This window comes from Mobula birostris, chromosome X (genome assembly GCF_030028105.1).
Source record: "Mobula birostris isolate sMobBir1 chromosome X, sMobBir1.hap1, whole genome shotgun sequence".
In the NCBI taxonomy this organism is placed as follows: Eukaryota; Metazoa; Chordata; class Chondrichthyes; order Myliobatiformes; family Myliobatidae; genus Mobula; species Mobula birostris.
In genome coordinates, this window is record NC_092402.1 from 20,696,755 (window position 1) to 20,708,839 (window position 12,085).

General features: G+C 43.6%; 1 protein-coding gene across 3 annotated transcripts in view; it reads right to left on the reverse strand.

The window, feature by feature from the left end:
• Positions 1-2,089: 2,089 nt before the first annotated feature.
• cacnb1 (calcium channel, voltage-dependent, beta 1 subunit) overlaps positions 2,090-12,085 on the reverse strand; it is a 470,521-nt gene continuing 460,525 nt past the window's right edge. For all 3 annotated transcript variants that reach the window (XM_072248611.1, XM_072248612.1, XM_072248610.1), the window contains one exon: positions 2,090-3,515. In XM_072248611.1, the coding sequence (XP_072104712.1) occupies positions 3,018-3,515 (498 nt within the window). In that variant the 3' untranslated portion in view covers positions 2,090-3,017. The remainder of the gene's footprint in view (positions 3,516-12,085) is intronic.

Here is a 12,085-nt window from a genome sequence, read left to right on the forward strand (position 1 = left end):
GGAAGGACGTTCCATGCACCCACGACTCTCTGTGTAAGAAACATACCTCTGACATTCCCCCTATACTGTCCTCCAATCACCATAAAGTTATGCCTCTTTGTTTTAGTTATTTCTGCCCTGGAAAAGTCTCTGGCTGTCCACCCAGTTTATGCCTTTTATCATCTTGTACACCTCTATCAAGTCACCTCTCATCCTCCTTCACTCCAAAAAGCTATTGCTTGCTTAACCTATACTCATAAAATATGCTCTCTAATCCAGGCGGCATCTTGGTAAAACTTTGCATGCTCTCTAAAGCTTTCACATTCTTCCTAGAACTGAACACAATACTGCAAGTGTGGTCTAACCAGAATTTTGTAGAGCTGCAACATTACCTTGTGACTCTTTTACTCATTCCCCCAACTAATGAAGGCCAACTTCTCAACTACCTTATCTACTTGCACTGCAACTTTGCGGGATCTGTGAACACGGGCCCCAAGATCCCTCTATTCCTGCCATTAGCCCTATATTCTTTCAAGATTCTAGAATGAAAATGATCCCAAACTTACTGTGTATTGAAAGGAAAAAGATAAGTTCAAGCCTACAGCTCAGTAATAGTTTTTAATAGTGCACAGAAAAGGTGCTGATATGGCATAAGTAAACATACTATCACATTTCTTATTAAAACTTATATTTGAACATTTATTTATAATATATACTGGACATAGAATTTTTCAGTATCCGACGGCATGTTGTAACTCTGTTATACCGATCATTTATTAGTCTGGTCTAGGTGTTGTTACACATTAAGGACACAGTGTGATCCACCAGTGTAAACTGGCCAGCAACAAAATTAAACCTTCCACAGAAAATTCAAACAGTATATCATTATAAACAATACCAGAGAGCAGGAAAATGATTTTCCAAGGCTATGAATTGATCTCAGGGTTTGGATAATGATTCTAAAAGCTTCAATCTATCATTACACATTGGTAACTTTTTGCAGGGTTCTATGCAACATCTGAACTATTGGCACCTATTTCCTCAGGAGCATGATTATCTTGCTCAACTGCCTGGTAAAGATCCCTTATTCCTAGATCCCTGAAAGTTCTGGGGCTGAATTTGCTGGAGTTTAAAAGGATGGGAGGGAATGGGATCTCATGGAAATCTACTGAATATTGAAAGGCCTAGATGGAGTGGACATGGAGAGGATGATTCCAATAGCGGAAGAGTCTAGGACCAGATGGCACGATGTTGGAATACAAGGACAATCCTTTAGAACAGAGATGAGGAAAAATTTCTTTCAGCCAGAGGGTGGTGAATCTGTGTAATTCCTTGCCACAGACAGCTATGGAGGCCAAGTTACTGGGTATATTTAAAGTGGAGGTTGATAGGCAACAGGTCAGGTTATGGGGAGAAGGCAGGAAAAGTGGGTCAAGATGGAAAATATTCAGCCATGATCAAATAACGGAGCAGACTCGATGGGCTGAATGGCCAAATTCTGCTCCTATGTCTTTTAGGTAAAACTGCTCCTTATTGTAGCATTTTGATTTGCATCACTTCTCATGGGGCCTGTCAATGGGGAGGGACATTTAGCATCAAGGCTTCCAAATTATTAGGTAACTTTGGGGAATAATTTCTTGGATACAAGCATTTAACTTTGGACACCTGTAGCCAATAGATAGGGTACATCATTGTTTAGACATCTGGATTGGATTCAATCTGCATCCCCAATATCAAAGTTATATGTTTCACAATATTGCATCTGTTAAATCTCTTCTGGATTAGAATATCATTTTATCCCCTTGATTTCATCACCTGCCTTTTCAATCGCTTCAATTTATTTACTTTTAATTTTTGGCATAAACTATCCTTTATAACCCACCCACTCCACCTTACCCCAGATCAACAAAGGCTGATGTCCTATTTGCCCAGAACGGTGGACTTTAGCTGTGTTATAAAAGGCAGTGAGCAGTAATCCCCTCTGAAGCCTTTTTCTGCTCCACTCACAATCCTAGTCCAAGCCTTGGTCAATGGCCAAGGAGTGGCTCAGTCTCCCCCTCCCCCTCCTCCCCCCACCACTGCACTGCCTTTTAGACATTCAAACACCCGGAAGTCTCTGTGTTTAAATAAAAACGGGACATATTCTGCATCAAATAGCCTTTAATAACAGGTACAAGTTTAATATCCACCTGTACAGATTTTGTTATCCGTCACCCACCTTTTCCAATTTGAAAATGACTTGGGGGTGGCAGAAAGAGGCAGACAAGGAAGGGGTTTATTAAATAGCATCTCAAAATCTATTAAAGATGCAGAGAGTGGGTTAAGTAGGAGGACAGTGTAGAAAACATGAACTCTTCCTCACACCTTCTCCAAGGCCACTCTTAATTTGTAAATTCATGTAAACAAGAGGGCGCTGTCAGAGACAGCCGTAAAAGTTTGAGCCATTTTGTTTTCAAAGTTTCCGTCTATTTATTCATGCTTTAATGCTTAGTTTTGTGTTTATGTTTGTATTATTCACCTCGCAACTTGCTAACCTGGCAGAGGACAGAGTTAAAAAACATCCCATCAGGGCCGTGAGAGACGTGGCTTCGGCTGGTATGTAGGCTTCTCAGTTCTAAGCTAGCTAAATCGGGTGAACTGCTCTCTTGGCAGTACTGGCGCTGAATTGTCACAGATGGGTGCACAAAAACAATTCAAGCATGTTTATCGGAAGTGTCCATTCTTAAAAGGGTTAACAGCGCACCATATCTGGTCCATATAATCAAACCCCGGTAGACCCTGTAGCGAGGCATTAAGAGCAAAGGGAGAGGGGTGTGGGCAGGGCATGATACTGTATGCAAATTTCTCCCGGGAGAAGCACCTCCGTCAATCAGTAATTCCCTATTGGCATTGATAGAGGGCTTGGCAAGATGAATTCACCGAATGCTAAAAAACATGATAGTCTCTTCTTCAGATTGGACAATGAAACAGAGCAACTGGCACCACTACAAGATAGCAAATTCTTTGGGGTGGGAGCAATGAGTAGGCCCTAGTGCACTTTAACAAATGTACACATCACGGTCCCACTCCTCCAGGTCGCCCTGTTTCCGGTTCAAGACCTCCTCGTCCTTCAGTCGGTAGTGGTCTCTGGCTCGCAGCCGACACCTCTGCTGTCTGCTGTAGTTGCCGTTGTCCATCTCCTCCTCCTCCTCCTCGTCCCACGATTCCTGGTGCTGAACTTGATGCCGAGATACCCCACGCCAGGGAGCGCCCTGAGGGTCTTCTGAGTGCTCCGGGTCATCATAAGGATCCGTCTCCATGCAGGAGTCCCCCGGCTCGGTGTAAGCCGAGTCCCGGCTGCCTTGCATCTCCAAGTCAAAGGTGTCCTGGCGGGAGAGAGCTCGGGAGGCGGCACGCGGGTGATGGGTGTACTGAGGCGTGGAGGATGCCGAGCGAAGGTAGGGCTGTTTGGCAGAGTCACTTTGATAGTCATGCAAATCTGTCTGATCGGGGCTCGAACAGTCAATGGCTTGTTCTCCATGCACTAAGTAGGAACCCTAGTTAGTAACGGCACACCATGCAGAAAGGAATGGGGGTGAGGAGATGGGTGGAAAACAAATAGTTGTTAGCCATTAATGACAAATACATTCTCTTACAGCAGATTATTACCCCAGGCCAGCAGCCACTAACAATCCCATCGCCTCATTCTTAAGCTCAATATTGTGTTAAAACAATGCAACTCTGTTCGAGCAATGTTAATGCACTCTGATAAAGTGTTTAGGAAATAGGCCTGAGCTAGAAACGTTAATATCACTGCTGCACTGTGAAAATTATCTGGCCCTAAAGGCTACTTGGCTGAATTAATGAGGGTTGTGAGGGTGGAAAGAACCTTGGAAGAAGGACTTCTTCTTGGAGAGACAAGGACTTCCTTGGAAGAAGAAATCCTTGTCCACAGCACTAGGTATCAGGAAGGAACCCAGCCAGGCCAGAGCAGGAGGGCCATTGTTGAACCTCCTTGCTGATAGTACCGTGTGACCAGGTGATGGTACCATTAAGATTATATGTTCCCAAACCAACTTCAGGAGGAGTTGGCAACAAAAAGGGATCTTATCCTTTTCCCTAAATTCCATGGCCTCTCTCCTCTGAAGGTGACTGAAGAGAAGTTTCAACTCAGGCTGAATTTTTATGCCCAGTGGGCATCCATGGATGTGTTATGGTGCTCGTACCGAGAGCCCAACCAAGCAGTGATGTATTCAGACCCGCACAGCCTCACCACCTGAGCAACATTCTGGACTGCAAATATTGAGATGCTTGCATGAAGTTTGCTTTGATTCCAACAGCAGTCACTGCACTTGCGAGGGCTAAAGGAAAAAAGTGATGAAAGCCCATGTGCGTAACAAAAAACCCCATAAAATTTGGAAGTGAGAGTTTAAAATGATTTTAGAAGAAAACATTATGTAGGTTTTACTATCTCAGAGTAGTCAGAGGTTGGGAAGTTTGCAATTGGTTTTCATTTGCACAATGGTTGTTGGCCAGGTTTTGTTCATAAGCAGTATTTTATTGATTCTATTGTATTTCTTTGCTCTGCAAGAAAGCGATTCTCAGGTAATAAGTATATAGTGACACGTAAGTACTTTGATAAAAATTTACTTTGAACTTTGGTTTGATGGGGTGTCAAGTTGCCTTAGGTAGCAGCAGCAGCAAGGATATCATTGTGAATCCCAAGCCTTTCTGCAGTCCAGCTGAACCTCACTCAGCTGCGGCAGGCAGAGTCCAGAACAGATTCACAGTCTGCCTGGGTGAGGTTTATACCCTGGGGCATCTGTTATTTTAACCTCTCTGAGCACAAACCACTGTGAAAAGGAGATAAAAGAACTGCCTCTGAGTAACCAGGACTTGGAGAAGCCAGATACAACAAAAGCTGAGCCAGTAGATTCATTAAGCTACTGTTTGATAGATACCCAAGCGCTTTCTGTTTGCTAGCTTTTCCTCTAATTGGCACTAATGTCTGACATTGTGTTCCTTTCTGGTTGCCTCATTATAGGAAGGATGTACAAGCTTTAAAGTGAGTGCAGAGGAGATTACCAGAATGCTGCCTGGATTAGAGAGCATGTTTTATGAGGATAACTTGCGTGAGCTGGGACTTTTATCTCTGGAGCAAAAGAAGCTGAGGGGTGGCTTGATAGAGGTGTACAAGATGATAAGAGGCATAGATCATAAACTCTAGAGATTCTGCAGATGTTGGAAATCCAGAGTAACACACACAAAATTCTGCAGGAACTCAGCAGCTTTTATGGAGCGGAATAAATGGTCAATATTTCAAGCCGGGACCCTTCTTCAGGACTGGAAAGGAAGAGGGAAGAGGCCAGAATAAGAAGGTGGAGCAAGGGGAAGGAGCACAAGCTAGCAGGTGATAGGTGAGGCCAAGTGAGGGAACGGTAGGTGGGTGGGGGAGGCAGGATATAGTGAAGAGCTAGGAGGTGACAGGCAGAAAAGGTAAAGGGTTGAAGAAGAAGGAATCTGCCAGGAGAGGAGAGTGGACTAGGGGAGAAAGGGAAGGAGGAGGTGCACCAAAGGAAGGATATAGGCAGATGAGAAGAGAAGGGATAAGAGAGGAGCCAGAATGAGGAATAGAAAAAGAGAGAAGGCTGAGATCAAGTGTCTAGCCAGCGACTTTTTCCCAGGGCAAAAAATGGCTAATACCAGGGTCCATAATTTTAAGGTAATTGGAGGAAATTATAGAGGGATTCCTGAGGTAAATTTTTTTCCTACACAGAGAGCGGTGGTGTACATGGGAAGGCCTGCCAGGGGTGGTCATCAAGCCAAATACATTAGGGTCATTTAAGAAACTCATTGATAGGCACATGGATGATTGAAAAATGGAGGGTTATATAGGATGAAAAGGCTCTTACATTGCTCTTGGAGTAAAAGGTCTTCGGTTAAAATGTCAGCACAACATTGTGGGCTGAAGGGTCTGTATTGTGCTGTAGAGTTCTATGTTCTGTGAACTATGATACCCCAGAGCCCACCAGTGTTTTCCGATCATCCGTAACCTTTATCATTCCTGCGTGTTTACACAGGAAATTTGTAGAAATAATCCACCTAGGAACAATCCCCACAGAGTCCTTTTCCAAGGTAGAAATGTCAAATTCTAGTGGGCATAGTGTTAGGTGAGAGAGGGGAAGATTAAGGGAGATGTGCAGGGCAAGCTTATTTCCCTTAGAATGGTAGACTCCAGGAACGTGCTGCAGAGTTAGTGGTAGAAGCAGATATGATAGTGGCATCTAAGGCACATTTAGACAGATGCAGGCAAAGGCCACGGAATGGAAGGATATGGATCACGTGCAGGCACATGGGATTGGTTTCATGTAGCATCATGATGGGCTGAATGGCCTGTCCCTGTGCTGTATTGTTTCTGTTATTCCAGGCCAGGAAATCAATGACCATTACTGAGCGGAACTCTTTATTTTAACTGTGGAACCTTAATAAAGAAAACAAGAAGAACTCAATTCCCTTGGCCATAAGGACACAGGCTGATATTTGTAGGGATGTGGGAGTACAAGATTGGTCAGGGGGATTAGGGGAGATGTCTGGAACTCAGTGCCTGAAAGCAATGGTAGAAGCATATACCATCACAACATTTAAACAGTATATGATGAGTACTTGCAGAACAGTAGTACAGCGGACTACAATTCCAGTGTTGGAAGGTGGGATTAGACTAGACAGCATTTTTCCACTCCACCACAGAATGAAATAGGCTGATTGGCCTCCTTGTGTGACACTATGCTTTGCTGACTATGCTATGCTGTATCTAAATTATGTATAAAATTGTGTATTTGATTTTCTTACGAATAAGGCTTATATGATGCTATGTGCCTATAATACTGCTGCAAGCTTTTCATTGCACTTGTGTGTGGAGGTACTTGTGCAGATGACAATAAACTTGACTTAGACTTTGAATTCAGGTGGAGAACATTTAATCCTTACACCAGGTTTTAACTTAATGTTTAAGGAACAGCTTCTTCCCCTCTGTCATTAGATTTCTGAATGGATAACAAACCCATCTCCACTGCCTCACTACTTTAGCTTTCTTTTAACATTATATATATATACATAATATTTGTAGTATGTTTATGTATTGCAGTAATTTCATGATATATGCCAGTGATAAACCTGATTCTGATTCTGAGTTAGGGCTGGGCTTTGGGACTGGACAGACAGATCACCAGTTTGACTTGTGTGGAGAATTTGAGTGTGCTGTAAAACCAGCATTGTACCAAATGCCAAAGTTGGGGCTAGATTAAAACTGTTTACTTTTGATTTTCTTTTTCCCACAAAAAACTAATTGGATTTTCAAGAGTACTTGAGATAATCCTATCAAAGAAGGTTAAAGAATTTGGATTGTATTCTTTAAAGTTTAGAAGAATGAGGGGTGACTTTATTTGGCAGCACCATAGCTTAACAGTAGGCACAACACTTTATAGCACTAGCGATAAAATCGATTGAGGTTCCATCTTCACCACTGTGTCTAAGGATCTTGTACCTGTAACCCTGTGGGTTTCCTCTGGGTGTTCTGGTTTCCTCTCACATTTCAAAGGGTGAATAAGTTATGGGCATGCCGTGTTGGTGCCAGAAGCATCACAACACTGGTGGGATGCCCAGCACATCCCAGGTGCAAGTGATGCATTTCACTGTATGTTTTGATGTACGTAGAGAAGTACAGCACAGAAACAGCCCTTTAGCCCATGTAGTCCATGCCAAAACCATTTAAACTGTCTCCTCCCATCGACCTGTGCTGGGACCATAGCCCTCCATATCCCTACTATCCATGTGTGTATCTATCCTACATGTGACAAATAAAGCTAATCTTTACATATAAAAACCTGAGGGGACTTGATCGAGTAGATGTTGAGATGTGTTCATTAGTGAGAGAGTCTTGAACAAGGGAACATTGTTACAAGGGGCTGGGCATTCAAGACACATAGATACTTCTTTCTGTAGTGGGTAATGAATCTTTGGAATTCCCTGCCCAAGTGCATTGCGGAGGGTAGCTCATTAAAATTAGTTAAGGTGGGGGCAGGTACATTTTTTAAAGATTAGCCAACTGAATGCCAAGGGAAATTATCATAGAGAAGGAGACACAAGAGATACAGATGCTGGAATCTAGAACAAATAAAAACAGACTGCTGGAGGAAGTCAGCAGGTCTGGTAGCATCTACAGAGGGGAATGCGCAGTCAACATATCGGAAAAAGGGCCTTCATGTGGTAAAGGACCAGTCCAATTTATTTTGTGGTACAGAGAAAGATTTGAGGTCTGAGGCAGGTGGGCCATAATCATATTGTGGTGGATGTCGGCTTGAATGAAATGTTTACGAAAAGTTTGTCTAAGTACATGGATTGGAGGGGTTTAGAGGACTCTGGTTTAGGTGCAGGTTGATGGGACTAGACAGAATAACATTTTGGCATAAGTTGTATGGGCCAAAGGGCCTGATTCTGTGCTGTAGTGTTCTATGACTTTATATTGAAAGGTGGGGCAGGATTGCGGGACCAGGTGACCTACTGCAACTCCTATTTTCTCATGTTCTCTTCTCGAGTAACACAGCAGAGAAGCAGGAAAAACACTCAAATACTAACCTTTCATGCTGAAACAATTAGTTTGTGTTAAATTTGCAAAGGGTTAGCCATAGCAGTACAGCCCTCAGGAGTGTTTGTTTGAATCCCAACTAGATGTCCACAGATAGTTTTGCAGTTGCCCCTGTTGCCAGGTAACCTCACTGACTGTTGGATTCAGCCCAGGCTTCCAGTATAGATAATCACTGTTGAGTGACCCAATTAAACTGTGAGCTCACCCGCACCCAAGTGAAAGAGGCACTGATTTCTTTTTGCCAGCTTCACAGGCCCCCCCCCACCCATATATTAGCCCCTCTGAATACTTGTAGCTAGCTAACTCAAGCCAACACCCCACCCCTACCTTACCCTGCTGTGGCTCACTGGGCTGTACACTCAGTCTCACTCTGGAGTTTGTGGTTCAAGTCCCACTGCAAAGACATGAGCACAAAATTCTGGGCTGATGCTCCAGTGTAATATTGAGGGAGTTGAGTACATTAAACTGAACATTTAAGAGAAGTTTGGATAAGTACACAGTGGGAGGGATGTGGAAGGCCATAGTCCAGGTGCAGGTTGATGGGACTAGCCAGAATACAGTAATGGTTTGGCATGGAATAGCTTGGCAGAAGGCCTTGTTTCTGTGCAGTAGTGCTTCATGACTCCAGAACTATTTTTGCTCTCAGCCCCATTACTGTTTAGGGGTAGAGCAAAGGAGCTTCATTGTATTTCTAAAAGTATAATAGATTATCCTGTGATGTAATGTTGTATGGGAGCTTGCTGTGCAGAGATCTTCTGTTGCACATTTCATGCACTTTGAGATGTCCTGAAAAGAACATGTAAAATGCTGTAAAAGCACAAGAGATTCTGCAGGTGCTGGAAATCCAGAGCACACACACAAAATGCTGGAGGAACTCAGCAGGTCAGGCAGGATCTATGGAGAGGAATAAACAGTTGATGTCTTGTGCTGAGACCCTTCATTAGAGTCCTGATCAGAGTCCCGGTGAAGGGTCTTGGCCCAAAACATTGACTGTTTATTTCCCTCCACGGAATGCTGCCTCACCTGCTATGCTGCACTAGCATTTTGTATGAAGTGCTATGAAATGTTCTTTCAAATTCACTCCCCTCCAAACCTTCTCCCTCTAACCTACTGTAGGCTTTTGTGATTGTATCAACACCTCTGTTGCCTGCTCTGAGACACCTCTCCCTATTGACTGTTAAAAACTCCGATGCCTCACTGTGGCCTGCTCCAAACCCACCTCCCTGTCCTGCCAATTGCTGTCTTCACATCTGCAGGGCGATGGCTAATACCTCCGATAAGGCATGCTGAAATTATACAGAATTGCAAAGAGGTTCTAAAGAATGATTGTGGGAATGAAAGGGTTAATGTATGAGTAGTGTTTAATGGCTCTGGGCCTGTACTTGCTAGAGCTTAGAAGAATGAGGGGGATCTCATTGAAACCTATTGAAAGGCCTAGATAGAGTGGACATGGAGAGGATGTTTCCATTAGTGAGGGAGTCTTGGATCACAAGGCACAACCTCAGAATACAAGGACGTCCCTTTAGAACAGAGATGAGGAAGAATTTCTTTAGTCAGACTATGGGGAATCTGTGAAATTCATTGCCACAGATGGCTGTGGAGACCAAGTTATTGGGTATACCTAAAGCTGAGGTTGAGCTTGATTAGTAAGGGCATCAAAAGTTACATGGAGAAGGCAGGGAACTGGGGATGAGAGAGATAGTAAATCAACCATGATGGAATGGCAAAGTAGACTTGATGGGCCAAATGTACTAATTCTGCTCCTATTTTTTATGGTCCTATGATCTGGGTTTGATCCTCACTGTGTGGAATTTGCACATTCTCTCCGTGACCATGTGGGTTTCCACCCACATCCCAAACACATGCGGACTGAAGGTTTAGTTAACCCCTGTAAATTGCTCCAGTATGCAGTTGAGAGGTGGAATTTGGTAGGAGCTAATGGGAATGGGGGAACAATAGATGACAGGGAAAATTAACGAAAAACTATTACAGTGTAGCGACCCACGTTCAGTTCCACTGCTGTCTATAAGGAGTTTGTACGTTCTCCCCCTGACAGTGTGGGTTTCCTCGGGGTGCTCCAGTTTCCTCCCACATTCCAAAGATGTACTGGTTAGTAAGTTAATTGGTCACAGGGGTATAATTGGGATGAGGTTCAAATAGCTGGGTTCATTGGGTCAGAAGGGCCGATTATTGTGCTGTATCTCTAAGTAAGTAAGCACGTAAGTAAATAAAAGTTAGTTTGTGGAATGAAAACAGAAGAGAGTCCTGATGCTGGAACATGGAGAACCAAACAAGAAACTGGAAGAACTCAGCAGATCAGGTGGTATCTGTGGAGGAAAGTAGTCAGCTGATGTTTTGTGTCGAGACCTTTCATCTTGACTGAAGGACAGAGGGTAGATAGTATAAATAGGTGAGGGGAAAGGTTGGGGCAAGTGCTGGCAGGTGATAGGTAGATACAGGTGAGGGACAATGACAGGCAGATAGAGGAGTGAAGCAGTGACAGAGGCTGGGAGGTGATAGGTGGAAGTGACAAAGGACTGCTGATGATGGAATCTGATAGGAGAAGGAGGAGAATGGAATTCATTGCCACAGAGGCCAAGTCATTGGGTATATCTAAATAGAGGTTGATAGATTCTTGATTATTACGGGTGTCAAAGTTACTGTTAGAAGGCAGGAGAATGGGGTTGAGAGGGATAATGAATTAGCTATGATGGAATGGCAGAGCAGACTTGATGGGCTGAATGGCTGAATTCTGTTCTGATGCCTTATAGTTTAGGGGAGGTAGGGAGGGCAGATGGGAACAGTGGGGGGGGGGATGGAGTGTTTAGGTGGAAGAGGGGAAATAAATAAGGTGATTGGGGGGTGCAAGAGTGGGTGTGGGAGTAACTGGGTAGATCAGCTGGAGAAAAGGCACAGAGGGGGAATAGTTTACCTGAAATTGGGGAACTCAGTGTCCAGACGATGCAGGCGAATATGAGGTGCTCTGCTATTTTAGTTTGGTGGGAATGGAATTGCTCTGTGAGTCAGCATAGGCTTGACTGGTCAAATGTCATGAGTCAGTTTGGAAAAATCCTAGTAAAATGGGCAGCAATACCAAAAGTTTACCCTCACCGGGAGAGGGATTGAGAGCAGAAGGTTCTCATCCAAACAGGGAGGAGAGAACAGCACTCAAGTCCACTTGAGAGTCTCTGAGGGGCTTTCTCCTAGAAGAGGCATCAGCTACATCTGAGACATGGAGGTAGAAACTATATGTGTAAGAGTGCAGGGTAAAGTTACTGAGATCGCAAACTTCTGGCAAAGTTACTGTGGGCGCTGATTAATTGTGAATCATTTGATGTATGGGAAAGCTCAAAATCTATTGGGCAGGGACTTTATGTATATCAGGAAAGTAGAATGAGAAAGCAACAAAAATGTTTATGGTGTAAAGTAAAATAATATATTTATATTTTAAAGATATATATTAACTGAGTCAGCACTCTCAGG